This window comes from Mus caroli, chromosome 1, assembly GCF_900094665.2.
Source record: "Mus caroli chromosome 1, CAROLI_EIJ_v1.1, whole genome shotgun sequence".
NCBI classification, from domain to species: domain Eukaryota; kingdom Metazoa; phylum Chordata; class Mammalia; order Rodentia; family Muridae; genus Mus; species Mus caroli.
In genome coordinates this window covers 60275991-60288104 of record NC_034570.1, presented here as the reverse complement: position 1 = coordinate 60288104, position 12114 = coordinate 60275991, and the positions used below count along the sequence as shown (strand labels likewise).

Sequence of the window (12114 nt, the reverse complement as noted above, 5' to 3'; positions counted from 1 at the left end):
AAACTGTAGGTTTAGCACAGGATTTACAGCTACTATTAAATGTACCACATTCTAAGAGTCTTATATAAGCTGTGGAAGAAGTTGCTCTTAAGACTGTGGCCGACCATTGCATCTAAAACCTCAAATATAAATTATTTTTAGAAGAAAAATTATATTGACTTGCTCCTAGTAATAGCATTTTAAATAATTCTAGAAATGAAATAGAATTTACTTGAGCTATTTTACTAGTCTGTTGGGGATAAAAGGTATTTCTAATTTTATTTCATAAATTTCAATTTAAGCATTAGAGTCTCAAGGGACTCACTGCTGTCATTAGAAGCCAAGCATTGGTTCCTGTTCACTTACTGTAAGACTGGAAATCCAAGTTCTGCTGTGTAGATCTTTCCCATGCTAACATCTAATTATTTGATGATCTTATGATTTCCAAAATAAATGATTCAATCCAAAAGGATATAAACTTCAATATCATTTTGAATGTTCTAGGATCTAAATATTCTATAATGTAAAAGCCTATTTCTGTTGATTTTTTCCCCCCAGCGTCACTCATTTTCCAGTGAAAAAGTTAACCGGTCTTTTTAAACCCTAGATCTCCCCAATGACTACCCGATTTTTAATTTAAAGCCGGCATTTGGCATGGAAGTTAGGAGAAGTCAACCCCAAACGTGTCCAATCTGCCTGGCTCCCTCTTGTACTTCTGTCATAGTGCAATTGGCAGTCTCACTGTTGGGTTCTTCCTATGTAATGAGTCTTATCTACTCTCTTGATCTTACGGTTGTGGAGATTGCACTGTCCTTGGATCAGCTAATCTGAGAATGACAAACTGAGGAAAGGAATGAAAATTCACAAGGCAATCAATCAAATCCCCAGGCAGAGCCACAACTTTGCAACTCGAATCCTCTCATAATGAACAGTCTGGGACACAGGTTCTGCTGACTGGCCCCATCAGCAGGATGCAACTATTCCAGGGCCACAGAACTTGTGCTGTGTTTGTTTACAGGGTAACCCTGTGTAGCCCAGGCTGGCCTTGAACTTGTCATCCTTCTGCTGCTGCTTCTCCAGTGCTGGAATGACACCTTGTGCAATACCACACCTGGAAGAGTGTGTGTTTTAAAGCTGATCTTGATACAGTTGATGGAGGAAAATGAGAAATGTCTCAACACATATAGGTCTACTCCATATAAATCAAAGCCCTTCTATAAAACCTTATTTACAGAAAATGTAAAAACTGAAGTATTCAAATACATTGCCTAAATTTTCTTAAGCTACATGTTTGTTAATCTAATTCTTAAAGCCATAGGGATTTGTAACCCCATAGGAAGGACAACAATATCAACCAACCAGATCCCCTGAGAGCGCCCAGGGACTAAACCACCAAAGGAGTACACATGGAGGAACCCATGGCTCCAGCTGTATATGTAGCAGAGGATAGTCTTATCTCACATCAGTGGTAGGAGAGGCCCTTGGTCCTGTGAAGGCTTGATGCCCCAGTGTAGGGGAATGCCAAGGCTCTAAGGTGAAAGTGGTGGGAGGGTGGGGGAGCACCCTCATAGAAGGGGGAGAGGGGATGGGATGAGGGTTTGCAGAGAGGAAACTGGGAACAGGGATAATCTTTGAAATGTAAATAAATAAAATATCCAATTAAACAGGGCAAATATTAACTTAAAGTTTAGATTAAATTGAGATCAACAACCTTACCACAGATAGTTTCAATTTAAAATATTTAATAAGATAGTTTTAGTGTAGCCTGAGTTAAAGAGACAAGTTTACTATTTCCAGCAAATTAATGACTTTTCCCCCTCTTGGTAGAGGTAGAAGGAGTCCACGTTTGCGCATCTAGGACTAACTACACAACTTTCTGTAAAGCTCATTATATATTCTAATAATGTGTCTATTCCACCAGGCTTGCCTCAGTGAACTGAGTTGAGCTTCTCTGGTGACAGAAACTAGACTTTAACATTAAAGGTAAGAGACACGGGTACAAAAGCTGCAAATACAGAAAGCAACTAATGTTCCAATTGCAACAAATGATGAGCGTACACATTCCCGCATGTCACTATTATAAAGCTAGTTTCTGCACAAGGTACAGGACGGCTCTGTCTTCCTTGATGGTTCTGGGTTGGTGGCAGCCCACTCAAAAATTCAAAGGCAGTACATTTGTAACCAAAAGGAGCACGCAGGTGGTTTAGGTTTGTTCCAATGGTGTGCATTTACAGACGTTCAATCAGATAATACAGGTCTTTAACAAAATCAGCCTGATAATTTCTAATGATATCCTAACAAAACCTTTCCCACTCATTCTATAAAGGAATAACAGAAACATCTAGTCAAACTCTCCAATGAACTTTCATACAAAAAAAATAGGCTTTCTTCACCCCTAGTATTTGAGAAGATATACTCTAAGGGGTTTTATAGGTAGAAAATACTGCAATGTTGAGAAATAATATTTTCTACAAAGATAGCACAATTAATTTATCCTGTCCACTATAAACTAGGGAGCAAACATTTTCTCTCTGCCTTTCCCCTTGGTGAAGAAATACCCCCTGCTTCTGCAACAAAAGTCACTGAGCTGTCTCTCTGTTGTGGATTTTTTTTTCCAAGTTGTCTGGGGCTGAGATAGGGTGACTTGGCATCAAGCTAACACTGGCCCAGAGAAAGAAGATATTTAAAAAACACCACCACAATTTTGAAGCTATTTTTAGTTCTTGATGTAATTTTAGTTAATACATCTTCATTAGCTCTTAAGCAGAATCTCTGGGGATGCTTTATCTCATACTAAAGGAATAAGACATTTTTAAACCAACTTTATGAATTACCAGCTTTTCTGAACATCAACCTGAAGGGAGCCTAGGGACACAAACAAAAAAAAAACATGGATGTCCTCATATTTCTTTTAACAATTTAATCTTAAAGAGTCTTTCAAATTAATGGCTAAAACCACAATAAGAAGGTTTGGATAATGTTTAGGAACTCAAAGAAAATTATATACTATACAATTTCTGTGAATGGTACCAATACCTTTTTATGTTTATTAAATTTTCTTTAGTTTCTATATAATGTTATAGAAACTAGTAACATTTCTTTGTGAATCAAGAGATAGATAATTGATTTAAAAATCAAGATTCTTCAGGACACAGAAAAGCCACATCTGGTGAAGGAGAACCTGAGGACATGGGGGTTTTTATGACAAGGGAATCTGCACTGTAGTCTCAGAATTGAGAGCTGAGGTAGGGGCATTAGTTAAAGAAGACCAATTGTGCTTTGCAGCAAAACCTTGTCTCAAAACAGGCTAATCCATTTTAGACATCTCCCTTTTAAAAGCCATGGCAAAGAATTTTCCATTTAAGGTTAATGATACGTTAAACTGATTTTACTTAAGTTACTCTTCCAAATTATTTATATATAATTACTAAGTATGAAACAAATGGCTCTTTCTAAATGATCCCAAAGGTTTTCTTCTATTAAATGGGGAAAACTGATGAATTTAAGAATAATGAGGCTGGGCAGAGGTGGCACAAGCCTTTAATCCCAGCACTTGGGAAGCAGAGGCAGGCAGATTTCTGAGTTCGAGGCCAGCCTGGTCTACAGAGTGAGCTCCAGGACAGCCACGGCTATACAGAGAAATCCTGTCTCAAAAAACAAACAAACAAACAAACAAACATATAAAATGAGATGATTTTAAAAAATTACAGATTAAATTTGCTAGAATTTCAGTTATATTTGTGTCTGGCTGTAAAGCTTTCTTACACCTCATTTTCACAGCATCTTCCTGTGAAAATGTATCTGTGACCACACTATTACAGCTGTTCTTAAAGTGTTTCATAGCACCCTCCCCCCACGGCTCATCGGTTGACTTTTCCTAAGCCCTTGGGCTTCCTAGAACAGAATTATAATGTGGAAAGCAATGAATGTTGCTGCTAAAGATGAAGCACCAGGAAGTTTTGATATTGACAGGGGACAGGAATGCTCAAAGACTTCACACTTCAGCAAGAGCTTTCTCTGAGACCTCCTAAGATAGAATTTTCTTGGCAAGGAGGAAGGATATCAGGAGTCAGAGGCAGAAATTGTAAGAGACAAGTAGAGGAGTGACACAAAAGGCACGGAGCTTCAGAGGAATCCGGAATCCAATGAGCATTACAGTTTGTTCAAAAGGTACACATTGCCGTTTGTTCTTTATGTCAAGAAATAATTTAAGAAGCCTATGAAGCTGAATCATCCCATAGCATATTAATATTCTATGAGACTATTAAACAGTATTTGTTTCATTTTCTTCCAGGATCACAAAGCTAATTTTAATATATCCGAATCTACAAAGCTTCAGAGACCCATTCCAGAAATCAATTAAAGGTTCCTTGCACATATGGTTAAGCCCACCAGTAACCAATGATCAAAAAAGGATATGATGTACCAAATGATTTTCAATGTATTTCCTAAGCTTGATTCTCCAGACAAGATCCAGACTCAGCAATGAATGGTGATGACCCATGACCCTGTAAACATCTCTGTCTCCTGTGCGCAAGACGGCCAGATTATAATGCACAAAAAGCAACTTAGCCATGAGTGGGATTGATCATAGAGCTCTTACCTGACCCCCCTTAGGCTGGTATTTGATGTTGTCAGTTGATCCGATTTTGGACTTGACATTCTTTAGGTCCGGCAGTGGTTGGTTAATAAGCCGAAGCTGCTTAGGAGTAGCTGGGGACTTTGGAGGAGTGCGGATGATGGCAACTTTCTTCTCACTGGGCACCAAGATGCCAGATTTGGGGGTTCCTGGTGTCCTGGGGTAGCTCGGGGTTCCCGGGGTGCCTGGGGTACGTGAAGAGTAACTTGGGGGAGTGCCAGGGGTGATTGCAGTCGATCCAGGGGTAGTAGGTGTGGAGGTGCCACTTTTTCCTGCTCTGCGAATTGGTTCTGACCCTATGGTAATGAATAGGTCACACACACACACACACACACACACACACACACACCACGAGGAAAGGACAGAAAATCACATCAGAGCGTTAAAAAATTCTCAAGGTAGTCTTCTTCCCACACAAAGTTAGTACTCATAGAGTTCTTAATTCAAATACATTTAGCACTCTTTAGTAAAGATCACGATAAGGCTCAAAGAGGCCAAAGCCCTCTTAGCATAGACTTCAAAGGATGCAAATATTGCCCCAAGTTAAACAATGCTAAGCACAAGTTCCACAATGACAATAATGTTTTCAGTGTAGACAAACCACTAAATGTCAGGTATGATAGTGTACTAGCTAGTTTTGTGTCAACTTGACACAGCTGGAGTTATCACAGAGAAAGGAGCATCAGTTGGGGAAATGCTTCCACGAGATCCAACTGTAAGGCATTTTCTCAATTAGTGATCAAGGGGGGAGGGCCCCTTGTGGGTGGTACTATCTCTGGGTTGGTAGTCTTGGGTTCTATAAGATAGCAAGCTGAGCAAGCCAGTGGAAGCAAGCCAGTAAAGAACATCCCTCCATGGCCTCTGCATCAGCTCCTGCTTCCTGACCTGTTTGAGTTCCAGTCCTGACTTCCTTTGGTGATGAGCAGCAATGTGGAAGAGTAAGCTGAATAAACCCTTTCCTCCCCAAGTGCTCTTTGGTCATGATATCTGTGCAGGAATAGAAACCCTGACGAAGACAGATAGTTATGTCTCAATAGGGAGATTACTATTAAATCTCTGAAAGCAATGTTGAAGGAAAATAAGTTACAATATGACAATCGTGGCCATTTTCATCATTATAGAGTAGTTCCTAGATTACAGAGATCTGGTTTTCCATGGAGTTTTATAGAACATTTATACAGCATTCAGTTTCTTCCAAGACAAGGTTAAGGTGTGAAGGAGAATTGTGAAGTCATCAGTGGACTGAGGACCAAATCTAACCAGGTTTCGCTGTGCAGTATTTGATATGTTATTATTCTGTCTGTTAGGTTAGCTTTTATTGTCTTTGAATTGAAGCTGCTAACAAATGACTACCAGAATTATTAACTCAATCAGGTAGAAAAGATGCCTTAAAGGTCTTGTATCTAATATGTGCTAACCATGGTAGCTATTTTCATTGAATGGAAAAGGATAACAATTTGATACAGGATCTGCTAGATAGTCTCAGCAGCAATGTAATCTACAGTGTAATAACTGAACATTACACAGATCACACAGATTGCTATAATTGTGAATCAGTCCACTATGGGCCAGTAAACAAAAGGGATAAAAGACAGTGTACAGGACACATCATGTTAAAGGTCATTTGGCATAACATTTTAAAAAAGAAATTAAGTAGAAACTTCATTTTTCTCTCATGTGTGTACATGTACGAATATGTTGTGTGTGTACAAGCTAGAGGTCAGTATCAAGTGTCTTTATTGTTCTTCACCTATAGTGTGAATCAGGGTCTCTTACTGAACTTGGGGCTCATAGATTGGCTAAGTTTTCTGGCCACTGAGTTCAGAGATACTCCTGTCTGATCAGGGCTGGGCTGCAGATGTCCAGCACCATGCCCAGTTTTACACTAGTGCTAGAGAGCCCAATTCACGAGCTCATGGTTTTGTAGAAGTACTTTCTCTAATGAACTATCTCCCTAGCCTTGGGTTTTAGGTTTTTCACTTAGATTTTAAGATATGTTATTGTAGTAAGAGTTAATGGTGTAGAGATGTATAAAGCAACTCAATGGGTGATTTTCTTTCTTTCCTTTCTTTTCTTTTTAAATTTTCTTTTCTCTCTCTCTCTCTCTCTCTCTCTAAACAAATATATCTCTCTCTCTCTCTCTCTCTCTCTCTTGGTTTTCCGAGACAGGGTTTCTCTGTATAGTCCTGGCTGTCCTGGAACTCACTTTGTAGACCAGGCTGGCCTCGAACTCAGAAATCCACCTGCCTTTGCCTCCCGAGTGCTGGGATTAAAGGCATGTGCCACCACGCCCGGCGATTTTCTATTACATTCTTTTCATAATTTATTTGTTTTAAGTTTGAGTCAAGAGAAAAACATCTTTCTAAAACAGGCTATCTTGAACTCAGTAGATATGAAGACACTCTATTGCCATTTGTTCCATCAACTCTCTTGACACAAAGCATTTTTTTTTTTGGGGGGGGGAACAATCTACTATCTAGATTTTCTAATTTTTATCTATAAAGATAATATCTTCTAAATATAGGCTTATTTTACTTAAACACTACAAACTTAAGTAAGCCTCTTTTTCACTTAAAGGATTAAAGGAAAACAAAGTAGGATGACCTACTGGTGGTCCGTCGTGCTGAAGAGATGGAGCTATTCAGAGAGAAAGAGTGCTCCTCCCTGTCTCCTGATACACCCCTGCGAGGAGGGAGGATGGAGGAAGGTCTTGGGAGGGAAGAACGTTTTTCTGGGCTCTTGGTTATTCCATCCTGATTAGGGAAAATAAAGACAGTAGGTTCATTTTAATTATGCAACAGTAATCTGGTCATTTTTCCTGGCAATTTTTTTTTGATGCACCAACTTTAATATACTAATAAAACTTTCTGTTTCATTACTTAGAGTTTATAGTGTCTGAGTTGTTCTGAGCTTTTATCTTGAAGTGACAGTATCAAAAATGAACTGTGGTGTTTAGTTTTTAAACAAGAATGGAGATGGAAGGAATTTATAAAACTGTTTTTCATAAATCACTAATACAACCAAAAGCTTTATTACTTAGTATTTTTAACAAATCCATCTAATTTGTAAATACTGAATTACTTCTCGGTATCAAATAAACACCCTCAGTTTGAGACAGTTACCAAAGTTTGGTCAATATTGGAAACAAAACACTGCCTATAGTAATAGGAAAGTTGAATTACCATGTTTGATAAGCTAAGAATTATGATTTAAATGCCGTATAGGGTTGTAAGGTTGCCAAACTTGTCTCTAAGCTACTTATTGAAATCATTCAAATTGTTCATTGTAAATTTAGAACTTCATTAGTAGACTTTAATTGCTTTTTTCCATTCATAAAAAGAGCAAAAATACTTCATGTTGGCTTTGTCTTTTAAAAACATAGTAGAATGTCATGTTGTCATTAAAATGGTTATTAATAATGATTACTATTAAATTAAAAATATACAATGTTTTCTTTTTGGTTACTAAACCTATAAAGAGGGAAATTACTATGTTTAATTTTCTCAACTAAATTATTATACAGGAAGTTTTAGAAAATTAAATTATAGAAATAAGCGATGACATAGATAGAAATATTCAGGTTTCACACATGAAAAAATAATTTATTTTTTTTAATGAGAAATACACAATAGAGATCCAAATATCACGAATACCCAGTGCAATGCCACATTGTCATTAAAATGGTCACTAAGAATGCTCACTATTACGTTAAACGTCAATATACACTATCTTCTTTTTTTGTTACTCAACCTATAAGGAGGGAGAAAAATAAAGGCTTTAAAAATCAAAATGGTAACTGTAGCCATCTTTAGTGAAATGGATTATAGCTAATATTACTTCTCACCCATTTACATAGTTTCATTTAGACTTATAATGAAAATGTAAAATAGTATATTAATTATAAAAGCTAAAGTATGTTCTATTAAAAAATCTAAGTGAATTTTTCCTCCCCATGGCAACTCATTGTGCAGTTTTCTGTATGTTATCTTGGTAACAAAGCAAATCCAGTTGTGTCCTCCCCAACTACCCTCATCCATCATTCTAGATGATGTCAGTTTTGGCTTGGATGCTACAAACAGGTTAAAATGGACATTTAAAAAGAAATACAATTATCTACATAATACCTACACTTTGTAAGACATTGAGCGAATACCAAAAGTTGAATGAAAGAGAAAAATAAACTTGTTTTACTCACAGTGACTTTATCCTTCGCCTGTTTAAAAGCACTGGGAGCCTGAGCCAATTCACCACTTGCTGCTGTTGAAAAGGAAAAAAAAACAACTTAGTGTCCCAAACTCACAGAAATGCATTTTCTGATACTTGGGTTCTACTATCTCATAAGACTAAGGCAAAATACAACTCTCTTGCTTTTGAGGCTCAAGGTTAGTAGCCAAAGGAACTTGGGTAACAGTAATGCATTATGTGGCTCCAACTATAGCATGTGCAAATTAATACAGACTGTTGTCTCCTGAAGTGCAAGAGAGCACAGCGCACACACTCTTTTTCATATGAGTCACCAAGGCACTTACTTCTGAGTATTCACCATATACACATAGAATCTTTAGATCAAAAGTCACAGAACATCAAAGCAAATGATGCCTAGTTAAAGGAAAGGAATATGATTGGTTTTGGGGTTGGAATGATACAGAAATGTCCAAGCCTCCTCTTCTAGAAGCCACTGGCTAACTTACAGATCCGTCTACATTTTACCTCCCAGGCTATCATGGCCAGCAAACCCTTTGCCTGTGCACCTCTTCACTTTGCACTATGATTGACATACTTGTCTGAAGTGAAATTGTACCATAAGAAGGGAACAAGAACAACTTCTCAGGGACAGAGAATGAGAGACTTCAAGTTCAATAAGTAAAACATGTGTTCTATGCATGCACTTCCTGTATGACACAATTACTGCATCTGTTACTGCTGTTTCTCTTGATGCTCTTGTTTTGCTTCTGGACTGAATTTTAAATTCCATCCCACCCTACATTCTGTGTAGATGACTTACCTGAACTGATAATCCTTTGTGTTTAAAAATAGCAGTATTTGACTGATGTCCTCAGAAGTAAAATATTCTAGCTTGTACGTTTACTATTTATTTATAGAGAAATTGTCAAAAAAAAAAAAAAACTCCTTATAAGCCCTCAGAGTAGTTCTAATAAAAAGGTCCTATGCTATGTGAGTTGTTATATCAAGAAAATGGCTGCCTATAGTGTGTCTATTGTATAAGGACTGTCTAGGAGGACTTTTCAGATCCTACCTTAGCTGTGAAAATGATGTCATTGACTCTATGACATATCTAAAGTTCCTGCAATGTGTATATGAAGTTTGCTTTAGTTCAATAACATCTGTATTTTGTATGGTTTTCCTGCTGGCTTCTTTTGGTATTTGACTAGAATAAGGGGATACTCCAGTCAGCCTGAAATTTAAAAAATCATTTTAAAGAATAAACATAAAGAGGGAGGGTTAGCTTTTAGTATGGTAAAGTGAATGTCAATAACATGCAAGCATGTCATATGAATGATTTACAAACTATTTTATATTACCTCTGATATTGCACAATTCTAACAGCAGTTTTAGCTTTTTAGGTAGAACACAGAATTCTTAATGTTCAATACAAGAGAATATATTTCTCAGAGCATTTGTCTGAGTAAAATAGAATTTCTAAAATCATGACCTACTTAGCTAATCAAGATAAAACACTTGGAGTTGTATGTTAACTCCTGATTTCTAACTTTGAAGTGCTCTGTACCCTGAGTCTTTCTCAAGGTTTGTGTATAGAAGAGTTTTCCAAATTAAAATCTTGGCTGGGGTACTGTTCTTGCATAAAGTATGCCATATGGTTTCTATATGTAGGTCACAAACACATGCTACTTGAAATTTTGGCCAAGCATGGCGCTACATGCTTACAATCCAAACATTGGGGAGGCTAAGGCAGGAGGATCATGAATTCAAGGCTGACCTAGGATATGTACAAATACTTTGTCTCAAAAAGCATAGAACCCCCAAACCCAAGCCCCAAGTATAAAATCTAAACAAACAAAAATAATAGAGACTTTTGGTGGTTGTTCTAGAAGATCAATGTCTCTGATTTTTTTCTCAGTAAGGTCAATGATATCATTTCTAATCTTTAAAGTGACTCAAAACTTTATATGAAGCCATTTGTAATGAATAATAAAAAAGAACAATTTCTGATATTTTGTAGACTACAAGAGTATCCACATAGACACTAAGAAAATTTAAAATTAAGATTATCATAGCATAATTTGGCACACAGAGTAAACAACCTGATACTCTACAGTGAAATTTCCAAGTAAAGTATAGAGCTATATAGATTTCTATTGTGAATTATTTAAAAAAGATTTCTATTTTATGTATGTGGGTATTTTGCCTAATGTAAGTGTACAAGATATGTACAGTGCACAGAGAGGCCTGAAGACGGGGTTGAATTCTTCGAAATTGGAGTCGTAGATATTGTGGACTGACACGTGGGTGACATGTGGGTGACAGGAACCAAACTCAAGTCCTCTGTAAGAAGGGTAAGTGTTTATAAAAATAAAGCCATTGCTACAGCTCCTTTCCTGATGACTCCTCCCATGTTTTATTCTTTTCTTCTATTAGATTTTTAAGCTTATGGTTGTGTAAATTTGGGAGAGACAGAAAGAAGTAGAAGGCAAAACATGTCTTTCCCCTCCTCATATGTAGTCCAGGTCTCTCAGTATAGCCCAGGCTGGACTCACACTAAAGATCAACCTAAAGATTCACCTTCCTCTGCCTCCCCAGCACTAGAATTATAGAAAATATATCTATGTCTAACTCAGTTGTAAGGGAGTGGAGTTTTAACGTAGATTTCTGCACATTGAATTATATTAGAACATTTGACAGTTGGGATGAACATCTTTAAGAAAATCTCAAAGATGAAGTACAGGAGATTGAAAAGGTGTTCACTTTGAACCTGATGAATAAAATCTGATAGTTTAGACATCAGTTTCTTTCTTCTTCTTTCTTTTCATCTAAAGAAAAATAATCTTGAAAATTAGTCTTATTTCGGGGGGGGGGTTCTCAATTCCAAAGTCTAAGTCAGTATACATGGTCTCAGTAAAGTCAACATCAGTAACAGATTTGGCAGTAAAAATAGAGAAAATAGGACAAATATACATGGATTTAAGCATGGAGGAGATAAATAAGCAAAATAATGAGAATGCATACCACGGTTAAATTCATCGCCATCGTCTAACCAAACACACAGAATGAAAATAGGGATCCCCAGAACGTGACAATAGAGCACAATGCCAAGATACAATCACGCACTGCTATGTCTGAGTATGACAAAGAAACAGATGGTCATGACCTCTTCTGCAGGGAGGGAAAAAAAAAAGAATAATGATACAAGACACTTAATAGCGAAACTGTTCATGATTGCTGAGATTTGGAAGTAAAACAAAATGAAGAAGCTTCTACAGTAATGAGACTTAAAAAAAAATACACATCTATGTTTG

General features: G+C 37.1%; 1 protein-coding gene across 11 annotated transcripts in view; it reads right to left on the bottom strand.

Moving 5' to 3' along the window:
* Map2 (microtubule associated protein 2) overlaps positions 1 to 12114 on the bottom strand; it is a 258740-nt gene that overhangs the window by 13248 nt on the left and 233378 nt on the right. For 10 of the 11 annotated variants that reach the window (XM_029476932.1, XM_029476965.1, XM_029476969.1 and 7 more), the window contains 3 exons: positions 8814 to 8875; positions 7227 to 7371; positions 4583 to 4914 (listed from right to left, as the gene is read on the bottom strand). In XM_029476932.1, coding sequence (XP_029332792.1) covers positions 4583 to 4914; positions 7227 to 7371; positions 8814 to 8875 — 539 coding nt within the window. The remainder of the gene's footprint in view (positions 1 to 4582; positions 4915 to 7226; positions 7372 to 8813; positions 8876 to 12114) is intronic. The other variant, XM_029476944.1, reaches the window with a different exon arrangement.